This window comes from Chiloscyllium plagiosum, chromosome 4 (assembly GCF_004010195.1).
Source record: "Chiloscyllium plagiosum isolate BGI_BamShark_2017 chromosome 4, ASM401019v2, whole genome shotgun sequence".
Taxonomy (NCBI): Eukaryota; Metazoa; Chordata; class Chondrichthyes; order Orectolobiformes; family Hemiscylliidae; genus Chiloscyllium; species Chiloscyllium plagiosum.
The window spans coordinates 3,993,573-4,009,882 of NC_057713.1; the positions used below are offsets into that span (position 1 = coordinate 3,993,573).

General features: G+C 49.9%; 1 protein-coding gene across 2 annotated transcripts in view; it reads right to left on the bottom strand.

The window, feature by feature from the left end:
- Positions 1-5,010, bottom strand: part of LOC122548816 (zinc finger protein 521-like) — a 282,012-nt gene extending 277,002 nt beyond the window's left edge. For both annotated transcript variants that reach the window (XM_043687614.1, XM_043687613.1), the window contains exon 1: positions 1,616-5,010. In XM_043687614.1, the coding sequence (XP_043543549.1) occupies positions 1,616-4,570 (2,955 nt within the window). In that variant the 5' untranslated portion in view covers positions 4,571-5,010. The remainder of the gene's footprint in view (positions 1-1,615) is intronic.
- Positions 5,011-16,310: the final 11,300 nt, after the last annotated feature.

The following is a 16,310-nucleotide window of genomic DNA, read 5'->3' on the forward strand; positions in this document are numbered from 1 at the left end:
CAGACCAGAAATGCGGAGACATTTCTTCAGCCAGAGAGTGGTGGGCCCGTGGAATTCATTGCTGCAGAGTGTAGTGGAGGCTGGGATGCTAAATGTCTTCAAGGCAGAGATTGATAAATTCTTGATGTCACAAGGTATTAAGGGCTACGGGGAGAATGCGGGTAAGTGGAGTTGAAATGCCCATCAGCCATGATTGAATGGCGGAGTGGACTCGATGGGCCGAATGGCCTTACTTCCACTCCTATGTCTTATGGTATTATGGACCAGATATCCGAAATTAATCAAGTCCCATTTGCCAGCACTTGGCCCATATCCCTCCAAACCCTTCCTATTAATTTATCCATCCAGATGCCTCTTAAATGTTGTAATTGTACCAGCCTCCACCACTTCCTCTGGCAGCTGATTCCATACATGCACCACCTCTGTGTGAAAACATTGCCCCTTAGGTCCCTTTTATATCTTTCCCCTCTTATCCTAAACCTATGCCCCTCTAGTTTTGAAGTCCCCTACCCTGGGGAAAAAACATTGTCTATTCACCTTATCTATGTCCCCCATGATTTTCTAAAGCTCTATAAGGTCACCCCTCAGCCTCCGACCCTCTGGGAAAACAGCCCCAGCCTATTCAGCCTCTCTCTGTAACTCAAACCCACCAACCCTGACAACACCCTTTGAAATCTTTCCTGCACCCGCTCAGGCTGAACAACATCTTTCCAATAGGATGGGGACTGGAATTGCACACAGTATTCCAAATGTGGTTTAACCAATGTCCTGTACAACGGCAACATCCGCTCCCAATTTCTATACTTGATGTTCTGACTAATGAAGGCAAGTGTGCTAAACACCTTCTTCACTATCCTGTCTACCTGCAAATCCACTGTCAAGGAGCTATGAACCTGCACTCCAAGGTCTCTTTGTTCAGCAACACTCCCTAGGACCTTACCATTAAGTGTGTAAGTCCTGCCCTTAATTGCCTTTCCAAAATTGAACTGAATTGAGTTGAATTGATCTAAATTAAACTCTGTTCAGCATTCTCCTGCCCATTGGCCCATCTGGTCAATGCCCTGTTGTACTCTGAGGTAATCTTCGTCACTGTCCACTGTGCCACCTATTCTGGTGCCAACTGCATGTTCACATATTCACATCCAAATCATTCATCTCAGTCTTGAACCTATCTCCTGTCACTTTATATCTCTGCCCTCTTGTTGCAGACTGTCCCACAAGGGGGAAAACCCATTCCACATCCACCTCCCCACTCGGGTTTTCAACACCCCTCACAATGAGCTGTACCATTGTGTGAGCTTTCCTGATTGGCTGCTGTACCTGCGGACTAACCTTCTGTGCTACGTGTACAAGAACACCCAGATCCCACTGCATCCCAGAGCTCTGTAATCTCCCACCATCTCACACCCTTCCATCAATGCGAGGGTGCACACCAATGCAGATGCTGTCTCGCACATTTCAAGAAACACAAGAAACCTGATGTGGAATCCTCCACTGGGCTGCTAATGCCATCCACCCCCATGCCCTGCCAACCTTGACCCTGGCAGCAAGGAAAGATTGCCCCCATCCCGGTCCCTGCCCCCTTGGGGGTCGTGGGGATTTGATGTGTAATTACCTCCTCTGGTTGCGGGGAGCTGCCTTTGGGCATTGGCGAGACCTGGGGCGTTTTCAGGTGATGGTTACTGTCAGGGCTTGGCTCAGCGTGGACGGTGCGGACATGGTTGTGGAGTTCACTGTCGGATTCGAACTTCACGTTGCAGTTCAGGCAGCGGCTCTTGGCCGGCCCACCCTTGCCGTTGCCGGGGCTCTGCTCCGAGACTTGCTGGGTGCCGTTGAGGCTGGTAGTGCCCACCGTCGGGCTGGCGAGCTTGGTGCCGTTGACGCAGTGGGCACAGAGTCCGTACGGCAGCCCGTTGATGTCCAGCTTGACCAGGTCCTGCTTGGAGTGGAACTCCTTCAGGCACGAGGCGCACTTGTAGAGTTTCTGCAGGGGCAAGCCGCGAGGGGCAGGCTGAGGGTTGGGGCAAGTGCCCGTCTTCTGCATGTGGAAGGTGCCGTGGATCTTCAGCTCCAGGGTTGAGGTGACCGTCTGCATGCAGACCACGCAGCGGAAGCCAGTCAGCGAGTTCTGCAGGTTCGGGTGCATCTGGCAATGCTCCAGGAACTCCTCCTCGCACTTGAGGGGCAACTTACAGATGCGGCATGTGCCCGTGTCCAGACTCTTGCTGTGGGTGACCTTGTGCTCGGTTAGGGTCAGGAGGGAGGGGAAGCGTTCACCGCAGATCGGGCACATGTAGTGCTTCACCGGGCCCAGGTGGGTCTGGGTGTGCTCGCGGAGCCCGCCCTCTGAGAAGAAGGTTCTGGAACAGATGTTGCACTTGTAGTTGCCCCTGATGAGCTCGGCCTTCTTCTTGACGATGGCGCTCTCTCCCGGCCGGATGTTGTGGTCCCGGAGCTGGTGGTTCTGCAGCAGTGAGTCCATGGTGTAGGCCGCGCCGCAGATATCGCAGGCGTACATGGTCTCCGCCGCATCCACGTCCTCCTCGCTGCCCTCGTGGCTGTTGTGCGCCTCCTGGTGGTTGGCCAGGAGCTGCCGCAGCTCTGCCTCATCCTTGTGGGCCTGCTCACCGGAGCCGTTAGCTCCGCAGTCTGAGGCCTGGCCCTCGAAGACGCAGTGCTTCTCCCTCAGGTGTTTCTCCAGCAGGATGATGGCGTGGAAGGCCTTGCTGCAGAACTTGCAGTTGTACTTCTTGCTGTGGCTGGTCACGTGGCACTGCAGCTCCACCTCGGTGTCAAAGGCCTCGCCACAGAAGATGCACTTGTGGGCCTTGCCCTGGTGCTCCAGGTGGTGGTGCCTGACGTGGAGCTGGAGCTCGGTCTCAGTACGGAAGTCCCAGTCACAGGAAGTGCAGCGGAACACCTTGTTCTCGTTGCTGTGCTTGACGGCCAGGTGGAGCTGCACGGACACCTTGGAGTCAAAGACCTCCTGGCACAGCGTGCAGCGGAAGAACACGAAGGTGTGCATCTCCAGCAGGTGCTTGTGGAGATCCTCCACGGCGGTGAACTGCTTGTCGCAGCTCTCGCACACGTAGTAGGTTGAGGTGATCATGAAGTGCACGGTGACGTGCTTCAGCAGGGCCTCCTGGGACGGCACCTCCTTGTGGCACTGGGGGCACACTGCAGCCTTGGCGGCGCCCGCGTGGGTCTTCAGGTGGGCCTGGAAGCTGTCGAAGGTGGCGAACGTCCCCGGGCACTGGTTGCAGCAATACTCGCCGGCGGGCTGCGAGGGGGCGGTGCCCGCTGCACCCTGAGGCCCCTTGGCCGAGGACTGCTCGGTACTCAGAGGCGAGAGGGGGCTGGTAGCGCGGCTGGAGCGTTTGCTGCCGTGATGGAGGTGGTGGAGGTGGTGCAGGTGGTGCAGGTGGTGGTTGTTGTGGCTGAGGGCCAGGGGGATGTTCTTGTGGTTCTCCTTGACGTGCTTCTGCAGCTTGTGGACATTGCTGAAGATGGGCGAGTTGGTGCAGTAGGAGCAGGAGAAGACCTCCACCACGGCCTCCTTGGAGCTGGTCAGCAGCGGGGAGTCAAAGCGGGCAGCGCCAGGCTCAGAGTGGACTTGCTGGATGTGCTCATCGAGCGAGGCCTCGGTCAGGAATCCCATCAGGCAGTGCGGGCAGAAGAAGGCATTACTGTCCTTGGTCAGCAAGCTGCCATAGCTGTGTGCACAGCGGATGTGCTCCTGCAGCCCATTGATATCGCTGAGGGCCTGGGGGCAGAAGTTGCACTGGTAGAGCAGGGCCGGGGTGGTGCTGGCCAGGGGAGGGGAGTCCTGGAGACCCTCATGGCTCTGCTGGAGGTGCTCGTTGAGGTTGTAGAGGGATGGCAGCACCTCCAGGCAGAGTTGGCAGGGGTGAGGCTGCTCTGGCTGCTCGGCGTGGGCACTCTTCAGGTGTGCCACCAGGCCCGACAGGCTCCCGAAGACCTGCCTGTGGCAGTGGGGGCAGCTGTAGCTGGCTCTCGGCCGCTTCAGGGCTGGGCCCCCAGCCCCGTCTGCTGGCGGCTGGAGCTCCCGCCTCTTGGTGCGGCCCCTCCCGGGCTGCAGGGAGGGGTCCGGAGCGGACGAGCTGTCCGCCGAGAGGTTAGAGTCGGGTGTGGTGCTGGACACCGAGGTGTAGCCCACCACTGTCACCGTGGATGGGCTGTTGCTGCGGTTACCAGGCTCTGAAGGGGGCCGCGGGCCGTCGGGGTTAGGGCAGGGTCCTCCCGCCGACAGGGGGCGCTCCGCACAGGCCCCGCAACAGGACCCGGCCTTGCCCCGGGCGTGTGCCCGCTCCAGGTGAGCCAGGAGACCTCTCTCCTCCGGGAAGAGGTCCGGGCAGTAGGGGCACTGGCAGCTCTCCCGATCCTCGCTGGGCGAGCACTCTGGGTGGCAGTCGGCGATGTGTTTCTGCAGCTCCTCGGGCCGGTCAAAGCCCTCCTCGCATTGGCTGCACTTCTGGGAGTCGTGCAGCCTCCAGTCGTCCAGCCGCGAGAGCGCCTGCCCGCTCTCCTTGGCCTTGTCGTGGACCTGCATGTGCCCGTACAGCGAGCTGGAGGTCAGGAAGCCCCGGCGGCAGATGGCACACTTGTAGGGTTTGGCAGAAGTGTGGGTCTTCAGGTGGATCTTGAGGTGGTCACTGCGGGAGAACGCGGCGTCACATTCGCTGCAGTGGTACTTCTTGTCGCCGGTGTGCAGCTTAACGTGGCGGTCACGGCTTCGCTTGTGTTTGAACAAACGGCTGCAGAAAGTGCACTTGAAGGGCAGCTTGTCGCTGTGGCTCTGCTCGTGATGCTTCAGGTAGCCGAGGCGACTGAAGGACTTCTCGCAGAATTGGCAAGGGTACGGCAGCCCGGGCACCCCCTCCTCCTCCCCAAAGTCTCCCGCGTCCCCGGGGTTGGGTGAGGCGTGGTCCTTGCTGGACGGAGATGAAGGGGGCCACGAGCAGGTGGGGTCATCGTCACCATCAGCACCATCTGCAAAGAGAGAGAGAGAGAGAGCGGAGACAGGTCAGTGCGGGATGCCAACTCCTCCCCACCCGAAACACGCCAACATTGAGCGGCAGCAGGTACAGCAAACCACAAAGAAAGGGCACAAAGAGGCACTTGGTAAGGTGCCACGCAGTTAGCTACTTCATAACTAAGAGCCCATGATGTTGTATTGCCCCCAGTGTCGCATATTCCCAGTAAAGGGCAATTGACTCACTCATTGAGAGAATCGGGATAAGTGGGGCATTTCCAGGATGACAACCTCTAACCAGTGGGATCAGTGCTGGGCCCACAATTATTAACATTAGGTAAAGTCACTATAATCCGACAGGACAGATCTCTCACTAGAGAGAGCGAGAGAGAGAGAGAGAGAGAGAGACAGAAAGAGAGAGGTGGTGGTTTAAGCAGAGGGGAATCCCACACCTCGGGCAAGGGGAGAGGTTGAGAAGGAGAGTCTGTCATGGTGACCTCAGCCTGTGCAGGAATTAAATCAACACTGTTGGCATCGCAAACCAGCTATCCAGTCAACTGAGCTACAATGCAATATACAGTCATGACTTGGATGAGGAGAGGGAACCTACTATAGCCACTTTTGAGAAACAGGTGGAAAGGCAAGTTTGAGTTCTTTGTTTTATTCATTCATGGGATGAGGGTGTCTCTGTATAGGTTGGCATTTATTACCCATCCCTAACTGCCCAGAGGGCGGTTAAGAGTCAACCACATTGAATCTTTCTTTAGAATCCCTATAATGTGGAAACAGGCCCTTCAGCCCAACAGGTCCACACACTAACCCTCCGAAGAGTAACCCACCCAGACCCATTCTCCTTCATTTACCCCTAACTAATGCCCCTAACCTACACATCCCTGGACACTATAGGTGATTTGGTATGGCCAATCCACCCTAACCTGCACATCTTTGGATTGTGGGAGGAAACCACGCAGCTACGGGGAGAACGTGCAAATTCCACACAGACAGTCACCCGAGGCTGGAATCGAACCCGGATCCCTGGCGCTGTGAGGCAGCAGTGTTAATCACTGAGCCACCTTGCTGTGGGTCTGAAGTCACACGTAGGCTAGACCAGGTAAGGATGGCAGTTTCCTTCCCTAAAGGACATGAGTGACCCAGATGGGTTTTGCCAACAATCACCAATGGATTCATGGTAATCCAAATTTTTATTGAATTTAAATTCCACCATCTGCCATGGAGTGATTCAAACCCAGGTCCCCTGGACATTACCCCGATCTCTGGATTAACAGTCCAGCGATAATATCACTAGGCCTTCCCACTATGAATTGCAGCTGAGGGATTGTGTGCAGAAGTGGCCGTGGTTACCACCGAGAAGTAGATTGGTCTATGGCCTAGAGACAAGTTATCAACAACAGAAACCTTTTGCTTGCCAATAACTGTTTGAACGATTCTCAGATAACTGAGCAGCCTGGGGCTGGGAACAAGATACAGAGAGAGTTGGTCAGATCTCTACCAGCACAGGAGCTGTCTCTCTGTTCTCTGCAGTCAAAGAAAACTGGTTCATCTTTCCACATCACAATAATAGCTAGAAGTGGTGAGGATGCCATAAAGAGTCTGCAGAAGGATATAGACTGGTCAGATTCATGGGTAAAATCTTGGCAGATGGAATATAATGGTGAATGGCAGATTTTCCCATTGGCAGAAAGAATAGAGGAGCTGAATATTATTTACATGGCGGATCAGCAAGACACGGGGACCACAAAAGGTTAGCAGCCAAGATCAGTGGGCGTGGGAAGGCAAGCAGAATATTGGCCTTAATTTCAAAGAGAATGGGGACTTTATAAAACTGTGCAAAGCACTCATCAGACCCAAGCTGGGATAAATACAGTTTTGGGCCCCTTATCTAAGAAAAGATAGATTGACGTTGGAGACAGTCCAGAGAAGGTTCACTTGGCTGATCTCCAGGGATTGTCCTATGAGGAGATTGGGCCTGTACTCACTGAGGTTTAGAAGAATGAGAGAGGTCCATAACAAAAGAAGATTTTTACGCAACTTGACAGAGTAGATGCGGAAAGGTTGTTTCCTCTTGTGGGAGAGCCTAGGAGCAGAGGGAATAATCTCAGAGTAAAGGGTCGCACATTTAAGACAGAGATGAGAAGGAATTTCTTCTCTCAGAGAGGAGTGAATTCTTTACCACAGAGGGCTGACGAGGCTGGGGTAGTAAGGATATTCAGGGCTGAGGCAGACAGATTTTTAATCAGGAAGGGGAATCGAGGGTTACGGGGACAAGCCAGAAAAGTAGACTTGAGGGTTATCAGATCGGCCATGATCTCATTGAATGGTGGAGCAGATTCGATGGGCTGAACGGCCTACTGCTGCTCCTATGTCTTTATGGTCTATCAGGGGCCATCAATATTCTGAAAATGAATAAAAACACATTTTGTCCTCTCTTGTACTCATCAGGACTATTTTTGAGAATACCAAGTCAAAGGGAAAAACACAGCGTTAGTTCTCTCCTTGAGCTGGTATTCTTGCAAATTGTCCTGATGACCAGAAGAGGGAAAGCTGAGGCAAAGCATGTCTTTATTCAGCAATACTGGTGTTCTGTAATACTGAATGACTATTCAGAAGCTGATCAGAGGAGAACATAGAACAGTACAGGCCCTTCGGCCCTCAATGTTGTGCCGACCTCTTAGCCTCCTGAAAAACCAAGCTAACCTACATACCCTTCATTGGACTAGCGTTTTCATGGTGTTCACGTGGTGTAAAGCAGAACCTGAACATGGAGGCCGTAAAGGTAAGACAATCATTAATGAATCCCATCAGGAGACCCTCCTTCTGCCAGGGAAGGGGGAAATGTAGAGATCGCTCCCACAGTGAGTGGTTGAGGTGAGCTGTGTTGGTACATTTAAGGGCATGCTGGACAAATACAACACTGAAGGGAACAGAAGGATATCATGAAAGGGTGAGATCAAGGAGGAGTCAAAGGACAGGTGTGGAGTGAAAACACTTTGCCGAAAGATCGACAAGAAGGGTTTCTGGAATGAGAAACTTCAGCGATGAGGACGGGTGGAGGTAGTTGGGACTGATCTCCCTGGAGAGAAGGCAGCTAAGACCAGACTTGAGAAGGGCTGTCAAAACGATGAGGGGTCTCAGCCAGCTAGATATGGAGAAGCCATTCCTGCTTGTGAACAGATCGAGAATCAGGAAAGACAGACTTACGGTAATCGGCAAAGGAAACAAAGGCGACCACTGAGGAAAAGGCAGTGAAGGGTCAGGATTGGAAAGACGCTGTCTGTGGGTCTGCTGGAAGTAGGCTCAATCGAAGCATTCGAAAGTGAGGTAGGTGGTTATTTGAAAAGGGAAGAATGTGCAGGGGTACGGGGCGGGGGTTGGAGTCTCGCAGAGCCAGTGCAGACATGATGGACTGACTGGCCTCCTTTGGTGCCATCTCAATTCTTTCATTCAGTGGGCCCTGCCTGTGAGCTGTAAGTGCTTTGTAGCACTCAGGAAGAGCTTCATAAAGAGGGTGTGGCCACAGGCACCTGGTGAAGGAGCAGCGCTCCAAAAGCTAGTGCTTCCAATTAAACCTGTTGGACTATAACCTGGCATTGTGTGATTTTTAACTTTGTCCACCCCAGTCCAACACCAGCATCTCCACATCATGACTACCAATTTTGTTGTCATGGGCGAACTCACTAACCATGTCTAAGATTTATCCACATCATTTTTATAAATGACAAGCAACAGTGGACCCAGTGCACGATTTCATCAGCTTTTTACCTCATGTTCTGCTATCCATCCCCATCAAACTCAACTCAGAGTAAGGACCTTATCTTTTTATTTTGTTCTGTTTTTGATTGTGGACTGAAATGGGAAAAATCACTATTTTAAAAGCCAAGGATCCTTGAAGGATTGCTGCAATTTGAAAAAGCACGTAAGCCGATCCTCTTTGTAGGCAATGTTTACACAGCTGCTTGTTCAGGCCTTGGGGAAAACCTGGTTACAGACAAGCTGGGGCCAGAGGCTGAGAACAAATAGAGATTCAGATGGCAACAAGGAGCTAATTGGTCTGTGGAGTGGTGACTCATTATCAATGGCACAGACTTTCTGCCTGACAACAGCAATGTGATTGGCTCCCAGGTGGAGGGAGGGAGAGAGGGATGGAGGGAGGGAAAGAGGATGGAGGGAGGCGGGAGAGAAGGAGGGAGGTGTTTTTCCTCTTGAGTAGAAAGCAGCTCAAGTAGCTGTAAACAGTGGTTTTTCAACAATTAAAAAGCCAGCGTCTTTGTGAGTGTGAACCTGAAACCCCATGTCTCCTGCATGTCAGAGAAAATACCTGGAGAAGGGTGAGTGAGGATCATCTGAGCACGTCCTGTGAACAGGAACCATTAAACTGCCTTTGCACTCTTTCCCTCCACCCACGGATGCCTATTATTCCGCGTGTGTGTGAGCATTTGCGTTAAAGAGTGTGTGGGTGTGTTTGTGTGTATGTGCGAGTGTGAGAGAGAGAGTATGTATGTATGTGTGTGTTTGTTTGCGTGTTTGTGTGAGAGAAAGTGTCTGCATGTGAGAGACTGTATATACGTGTGTGAGCGTTTGTGTGAGAGAGTGTGTAGGCGTGTTTGTGTACATGTGTGTGAGAGAGAGAAAGAGATTGTGAGTGTGTGAGAGAGAGAGATTGTGTGTGTGTGAGCGTGTGTGACAGAGAGAGAGATTGTGTGTGTATGTGTACAGGGCATTAATAAGGAGGTTAGAGTTTTCATTGGTAGAGTTCAATGCTTGTGCTTGATAATTGTTTCCCAGTAGCTGTAATCAAATTAATCATAATATTCTTCATAAATCTGGCTGGTCTGGGAATGTGCTGGAGGCAGTTTCAATTCAGGCATTCAAGTGGGATGGAGTTTGTTTTGCTCAATAGTAGTGTGCAGGGAAATGGGAAAAGGCAGATTGGTGCTAGATAATACAGCCAGTCCTGGCATGATGGGTCAAACGGTCTCATACTGCACGGTAACAATTCTGTGATAGGCTGGCTCCCATCAGCAGTAGAATCCTCATTCTTACTTCCAAATCATCGGGTGACCTAGACTGACCTGAACTTTGCTTCCCTAGTTCATTCATGGTTTTACCAGTGAGACCAGTGCTAGATGCTCATGTCCATCCAAGGCTGAGGGGAACCAGATGGCTAGGCCATTCAATGGGCTGAAACGCCTTCTTCTGTACAATCTGATTTTCAGAAATGGCCATGGTGGAACAAAATTGGATGGCAGAGCATGGAAGATCTCTCCAAAGAGCTTATATCGGCCACTAACAGAAACATGGAAATGATCGCTGTGAAATGACAGAATGTGATATCAACCAATTTGTCTGCAAAATTCAATTAATTAAGATGAATTGTTTTAATGGTTTCCTTGTACACTTATATTCTTATCTTCAAATAATAGCCTAGATTTTACACAAACAAATCATTTAATTTAATCTTTTTTTATTGATGCAGGCATCCAGAGTTTGTAAATCCTTTCATCATAAATTATTACCCTTCACTTCCTGGCGGAAAAATTTCCTCCATTTGTTAATGTGACATCAAACTGAAAAGATAAGGAGTTTTTAAAAAGAGAAATTGGCAGCAGTTTTAATTTGGCAGTGTCTCTATTTACCAATCACCCTGTCAGCAAGGGAGGACGTGACTGGTACCATTTACAACTCTTGGGGGTCTGGGGAAACTCGGTTTTCCGACCCAACCAGGAGATTGTAAAGGCACCTCGGAAGAGTGAGCAGCGAGTGGAACCATCCCTCACAAACAACTCTTCATCAAAAAGCTAAACTTCACTGTCACACCTTCTCTGAAGATAGCACCTACTTCCCCATCAGGTGCATCAGCTTCACATATTCTGCCTACAGCTTCTTTTACATTATAAATGGCGATATATCTAATGGGCACGGCACGGTGGCTCAGAGGTTAGCACTGCTGCCTCACACCTGGGTTCAATTTCAAGCCTCAGGCGGCTGTCTGTGTGGAGTTTGCACATTCTCCCCGTGTCTGCGTGGGTTTCCTCCGGGTGCTCCAGTTTCCTCCCACAGTCCAAAGGAGGGCAGGCTAGGGTGGGTTGGCCACGGGAAATTATCGTCAAGATTAGAGTGGCGCTGGAAAAGCACAGCAGGTCAGGCAGCATCCGAGGAACAGGATGCTGCCTGACCTGCTGTGCTTTTCCAGCGCCACTCTAATCTTGACTCTGATCTCCAGCATCTGCAGTCCTCACTTTCGCCATGGGAAATTATCCTATAGTGTGCAGGCTAGGTGGATTGGCCATGGTTAATGCAGAGTTACAGTGCTATGGTAGGGTGGTGGGCCTGGGGGGGGGGGGGGGGGATGCGTTTCGGAGGGCTGGTGTGGACTTGATGGGCCTGCTTCTTCACTTTGGAATTCTACGATAAATATGGTTAAACGACGGATTAACAATCTATTTGTGATATACACTGGGGATAAATGTGCTGCTCTTGAGTGAAAAGGTGCTTCAGTACAATGAGGCTGCTCTCTCATTGGAGAGACAGAGAGAGATAACTGGTGGTGTTTTCACCTGAGGGTCAACATGCCTCAAGGTGAGGCAACACAGTGAGCAAGAAAGATTTTTTAATTCAATTCTTTGGATGAGGGTGTCATTGTCCAGGCCAGAACCTAGAACCCATCCCTAATTACCCAGATGGCAGGAAAGAGTCAACCACATTGTGTTGGTCAGGAGTCACAGGTAGGCCAGAGCAGGTAAGGATGACAGATTTCCTTCCCTAAAGGACATTAGTGAACCAGATGGGTTTTTTCCCCTGACAATTAATACATGGTCATCATTAGACTCTTAATTCCAGATTCTTTATTGAATTCAAATTCCAACAGCTTCAGGAACACAGGAACAGGAGGAACCCAGGTCCCCAGAACATTAGCTGAGTTTCTGGATTAACAATCCAACGATAATACCACTAGGGCATTGGCTCACTGGTAACCTCAGGCAGTGCAGACATTAAACCCACACTGTTGGCATCACTCTGCATCATAAACTGAGCTAAGCATTATCAGATCGGCCATAATCTCACTGCATAGAGGAGAAGACCCGATAGGCTGAATAGCCCACATCAAATGATCTTTTTCCTATGGCCCTGACATCTTTTACATTTAGCCAAGCAGATAGATGGGGTCTTGGTTTAGTGTCTTATCTTCCAGGCAATAGTGCAGGTTGTAAAACGTGAAAGGGTTCAGAAAAGATTTACAAGGATGTTGCCAGGGTTGGAGGGTTTGAGCTACAGGGAGAGGCTGAACAGGCTGGGGCTGTTTTCCCTGGAGCATCAGAGGCTGAGGGGTGACCTTATAGGAGGTCTACAAATTCATGAGGAGCATTGATAGGATAAATAGACAAGACCTTTTACCTGGGGTCAGGGAGTCCAGAACTAGAGGGAATAGGTTTAGGGTGAGAGGGGGAAGATATAAAAGAGACCTAAGGGGCAGTTTTTTCACGTAGAGGGTGGTACGTGTATGGAATGAGCTGCCAGAGGAAGTGGTGGAGGCTGGTACAATTGCAACATTTGAAAGACATCTGCTTGGGTATATGAATAGAAAGGGTTTGGAGGGATATGGGCCAAGTGCTGGCAATTGGGATAGATTGGGTCGGGATATCTGGTTGGCATGGACGGGTTGGACCAAAGGGTCTGGTTCCGTGCTGTATATCTCTATGACAGTTCAGCTCCCCCCTTCTCAGTACACACTGGGGTGTCGGCCCGACTATCCATGCCCTCAGGTGGGACCAGGGGCAGATACCACAGTGTGGCACGGCTGTGCATCCACTGTGGTGGCCAGATAACCAGTTCCACAGCCTCACTATCTGTTCCGCAGCAACTCGCATTTACTGTCCTGATTGTTTGTGAGTGAACCAGTCAACATTATTGATGAATATACTCCTCCCAGTGACCACCTCACCTCCTTATCTCTGCAAACTCCTCCTGTCTCACCATCCTACCCCTGACAGCTCTCGGTGCTCCCTCAATCCTGATATCTTGAGCATTCGCAGATTCCATTGTTCTACCAATGACAGCTGCGCCTACAGATACCTGCTGGGGGTTCAAACTCCCCCTAAATGTCTTGATCCATTCCTCTCTCTGTCCATCAAAATGATCTTTAAATTATTAGCAGGAGACTCCCAATGGAGGGCAAGGTGGGCAGAGGAAAAGGCATCAAAGAGTTTGACCAATCATGAACATACTGAGTGGCAGAGCAGACCCAATGGGCTGAATGGCCTCCTCCTGTACCTGTGTTCCTGAAGCTGCCCTTGTTCACCAAGGATCTGATCACTGGCCCCAATATCTCCTGGTGTACCTCCGAGTCCAGGTGCTTGGAGATGTTTGACCATGTGTTCGAGGACAATGTAAGAGAAGTAGACCATTCAGCCCATCAAGTCTGCTCTCCCATTCAATGAGATTGTGGTTGATCAGGCAAGTTGGTAAAGACCAAATTGAAAAGACAATAGTTGGTTAGAAATATGACAGCATTTGTCAGTTTTTGAGGGGACGCTGGAGTAGAGAGAAGATCACAAACCGTTGGGACATCCTCTTCCTTCAGGGACATTACAGCCTAGAAAGCTGCCATCTAATTAGAGAGAGTGCAGAGAAGATTTACTAGGATGCTAGCTGGCTGGCAAGATTTGTGTTATATGGAGAAGTGGAACAGGCTGGGACTTTTTCCCCTGGAACTTAGGAGCCTGAGGGTGACCTTATAGAGGTTTATAAAATCATGAGAGCCATGCACAAGATGTATAAGGTCAGAGGGGAGAGATACAAAAGGGTCCAGAGGGGCAATTCTTTCACACAGAGAGGAAAGTACAATGTCATCATTTAAAAAAGATTTAGACAGGTCAATGGATGGGATGGGTATGAAGGGGTATGGACCAAATGCAGGCAAATGGGACTAGTTTAAATTTTGACAAATGGATGGCATGGGCCAGTTGGGCCGAAGGGCCTGTTTTCATGCTGTATACCTCTATGACTCTATAACACCAACACATTTCGTCTGGGATTGTTCTCCCGGGAGCTGACAAAGCTGAAGCAATCAGCGTAAGAACCAGAGGCAAGATGAGGATCCACTGCTTTAACACAGTGAGTCATTGTGATAAGACTATAAGATGTTACAGCCATTGATCCCCTCCAGTCTACTCCACCATTCACTGAAATCACGACTGATCTGATAACTCTCACCTCCACCTTCCTGCCTTTTCCCCGTGATTACTTGGAGAGAGGTTAGCTTGGATGGCCAGTGAGTGATGTCAACAGGGTGGGTTCAACTCCCACCACCGGCTATGCTCACCACCTTCTCCACCTCTCCCCTCACCCGAGGCACAGTGACCCTCAGGTTAAAGCACTACCAGTCATTCTCTGTAATGCAACAGCAATCCTTGATCAGGTCAGACTGTGGAGGCTTTACCTTTGATTCATTTCCTGATAAAAAAAAGACTATTTCAACCTTTAATATACTTAACACTAAAGATGTGGAGACTAGGTCACTGTGTACACTCAAGGCCAAGTCAGAGTGATTTGGAATTGACAGGTTTTTAAAAAACTGAAATAAGTCAGCGGTGGTCTTACAAAACAGCAGACTAGCCCAGAAGGGCTAAATGGCATATTTCTGCTCCCAATTCTCATAGTCGTTGACAGCTGATCTGTATCTTAACTCTGTCTTGTCTCCAAAATCCCTCAATATCCTTGTCTGACAGTAATCTATTGATCTCGGGTTGAAAATTATTAAAGTTGAGAACATGTGTTCTGCTTTCAAAGTTCAACACCTCTCCCAGCTTTGTAATGGGAGCAGCATTAAAAAGATTGAGAGGGGAACAGGAAGGACAGAGATGTTAATTGGGTGATTTTAAGTCAGAAAGAGATATAAAAAGAGGGAAAGATAGATGCATAAAGGGCTTTCCTTTATTGGTCAGAGTATTGAGTACAGGAGTTGGGAGGTCACGCTGCAGCTGTACAGGACATTGGTTAGGCCACTGTTGGAATATTGTGTGCAATTCTGGTCTCCTTCCTATCGGAAAGATGTCGTGAAAGGGTTCAGAAAAGATTTACAAGGATGTTGCCAAGGTTGGAAGANAACTTTTTCACGCAGAGGGTGGTATGTGTATGGAATGAGCTGCCAGAGGAAGTGGTGGAGGCTGGTACAATTGCAACATTTAAGAGGCATTTGGATGGGTATATGAATAGGAAGGGTTTGGAGGGATATGGGCCGGGTGCTGGCAGGTGGGACTAGATTGCGGTGGGATATCTGGTGGGCATGGACGGGTTGGACCGAAGGGTTTGTTTCCGTGCTGTACATCTCTATGACTCTATGATTCTAAAGGGAAGCAAAATTAGCAAAAATATCCACCTAAAGTTCAACATTTTTAAAAGTTGGTGACACTTCTCAACCTATAGAAATGAGTCTCCAAGTTTATAATTTGTTAGCATTCTGGGTCAGAGAGGTTGATCACCAATCATTAAAATTATCCCATCATTACCAGGGTACTTACACTGTTAATGACCAGACTTAACTCTCCATGACGAATGTAATAGACACTTAATGTGTATCAGTAACTTCTTGGAGCTACAGAATGACAAGGAAGGGGGACTGATAATGCAATCATTTGTTCTTGGTGTTGTAATAAAGAGAGGCCTGGGCTAACGATCCACAGATATCAGTCAAAATCCCATCCGGACTTGGACTTAAAGCAAAAACAGACATTGCTGGAGAAGCTCAGCAAGTCTGTGGAGAGGAGCTGTAGACCTGCTGAGTTTCTCCAGCAATGTCTGTTTTTGTTTCAGATCACTGGCTAACGCTTCAACTCCAACGACCCTTCATCAGAACTGAAACTAACTGGGGATAGACTGACACCAGGGTGGGAAAATTAACATTTAGAAAAATCGTTGACTTTACTGCAATGTGGTCTGCTCTACACTGGGGAGATGGCACGTGACTATGTGTCCTCCTCTCTGTCTGTAAAAAAGACCCTGAGCTTCCAGGTGCCTGCCACTCCAACAGCCCACTGTGCTACCCAGCCAACATCCCTGTCTCTGCTGCAGGGTTTCAGTGAGTCCCAACACAAGTTGGGGGAAACCACACCTCACCTTCTGTCCAGGTGCCTTACAGACATCAGGACTCAACTCTGAGTTTAACAATTTCCAAACATTGTCTGTTACCCTCCCCCATACCCCAAGGTCCCCCAAACCTTTTTCAAATATTTACACCTCTCATGGGTGCTTATCTTTCTCTCTCTCTCTCAGCTTAAAATCAGCTATCTCCTTGTTTGCC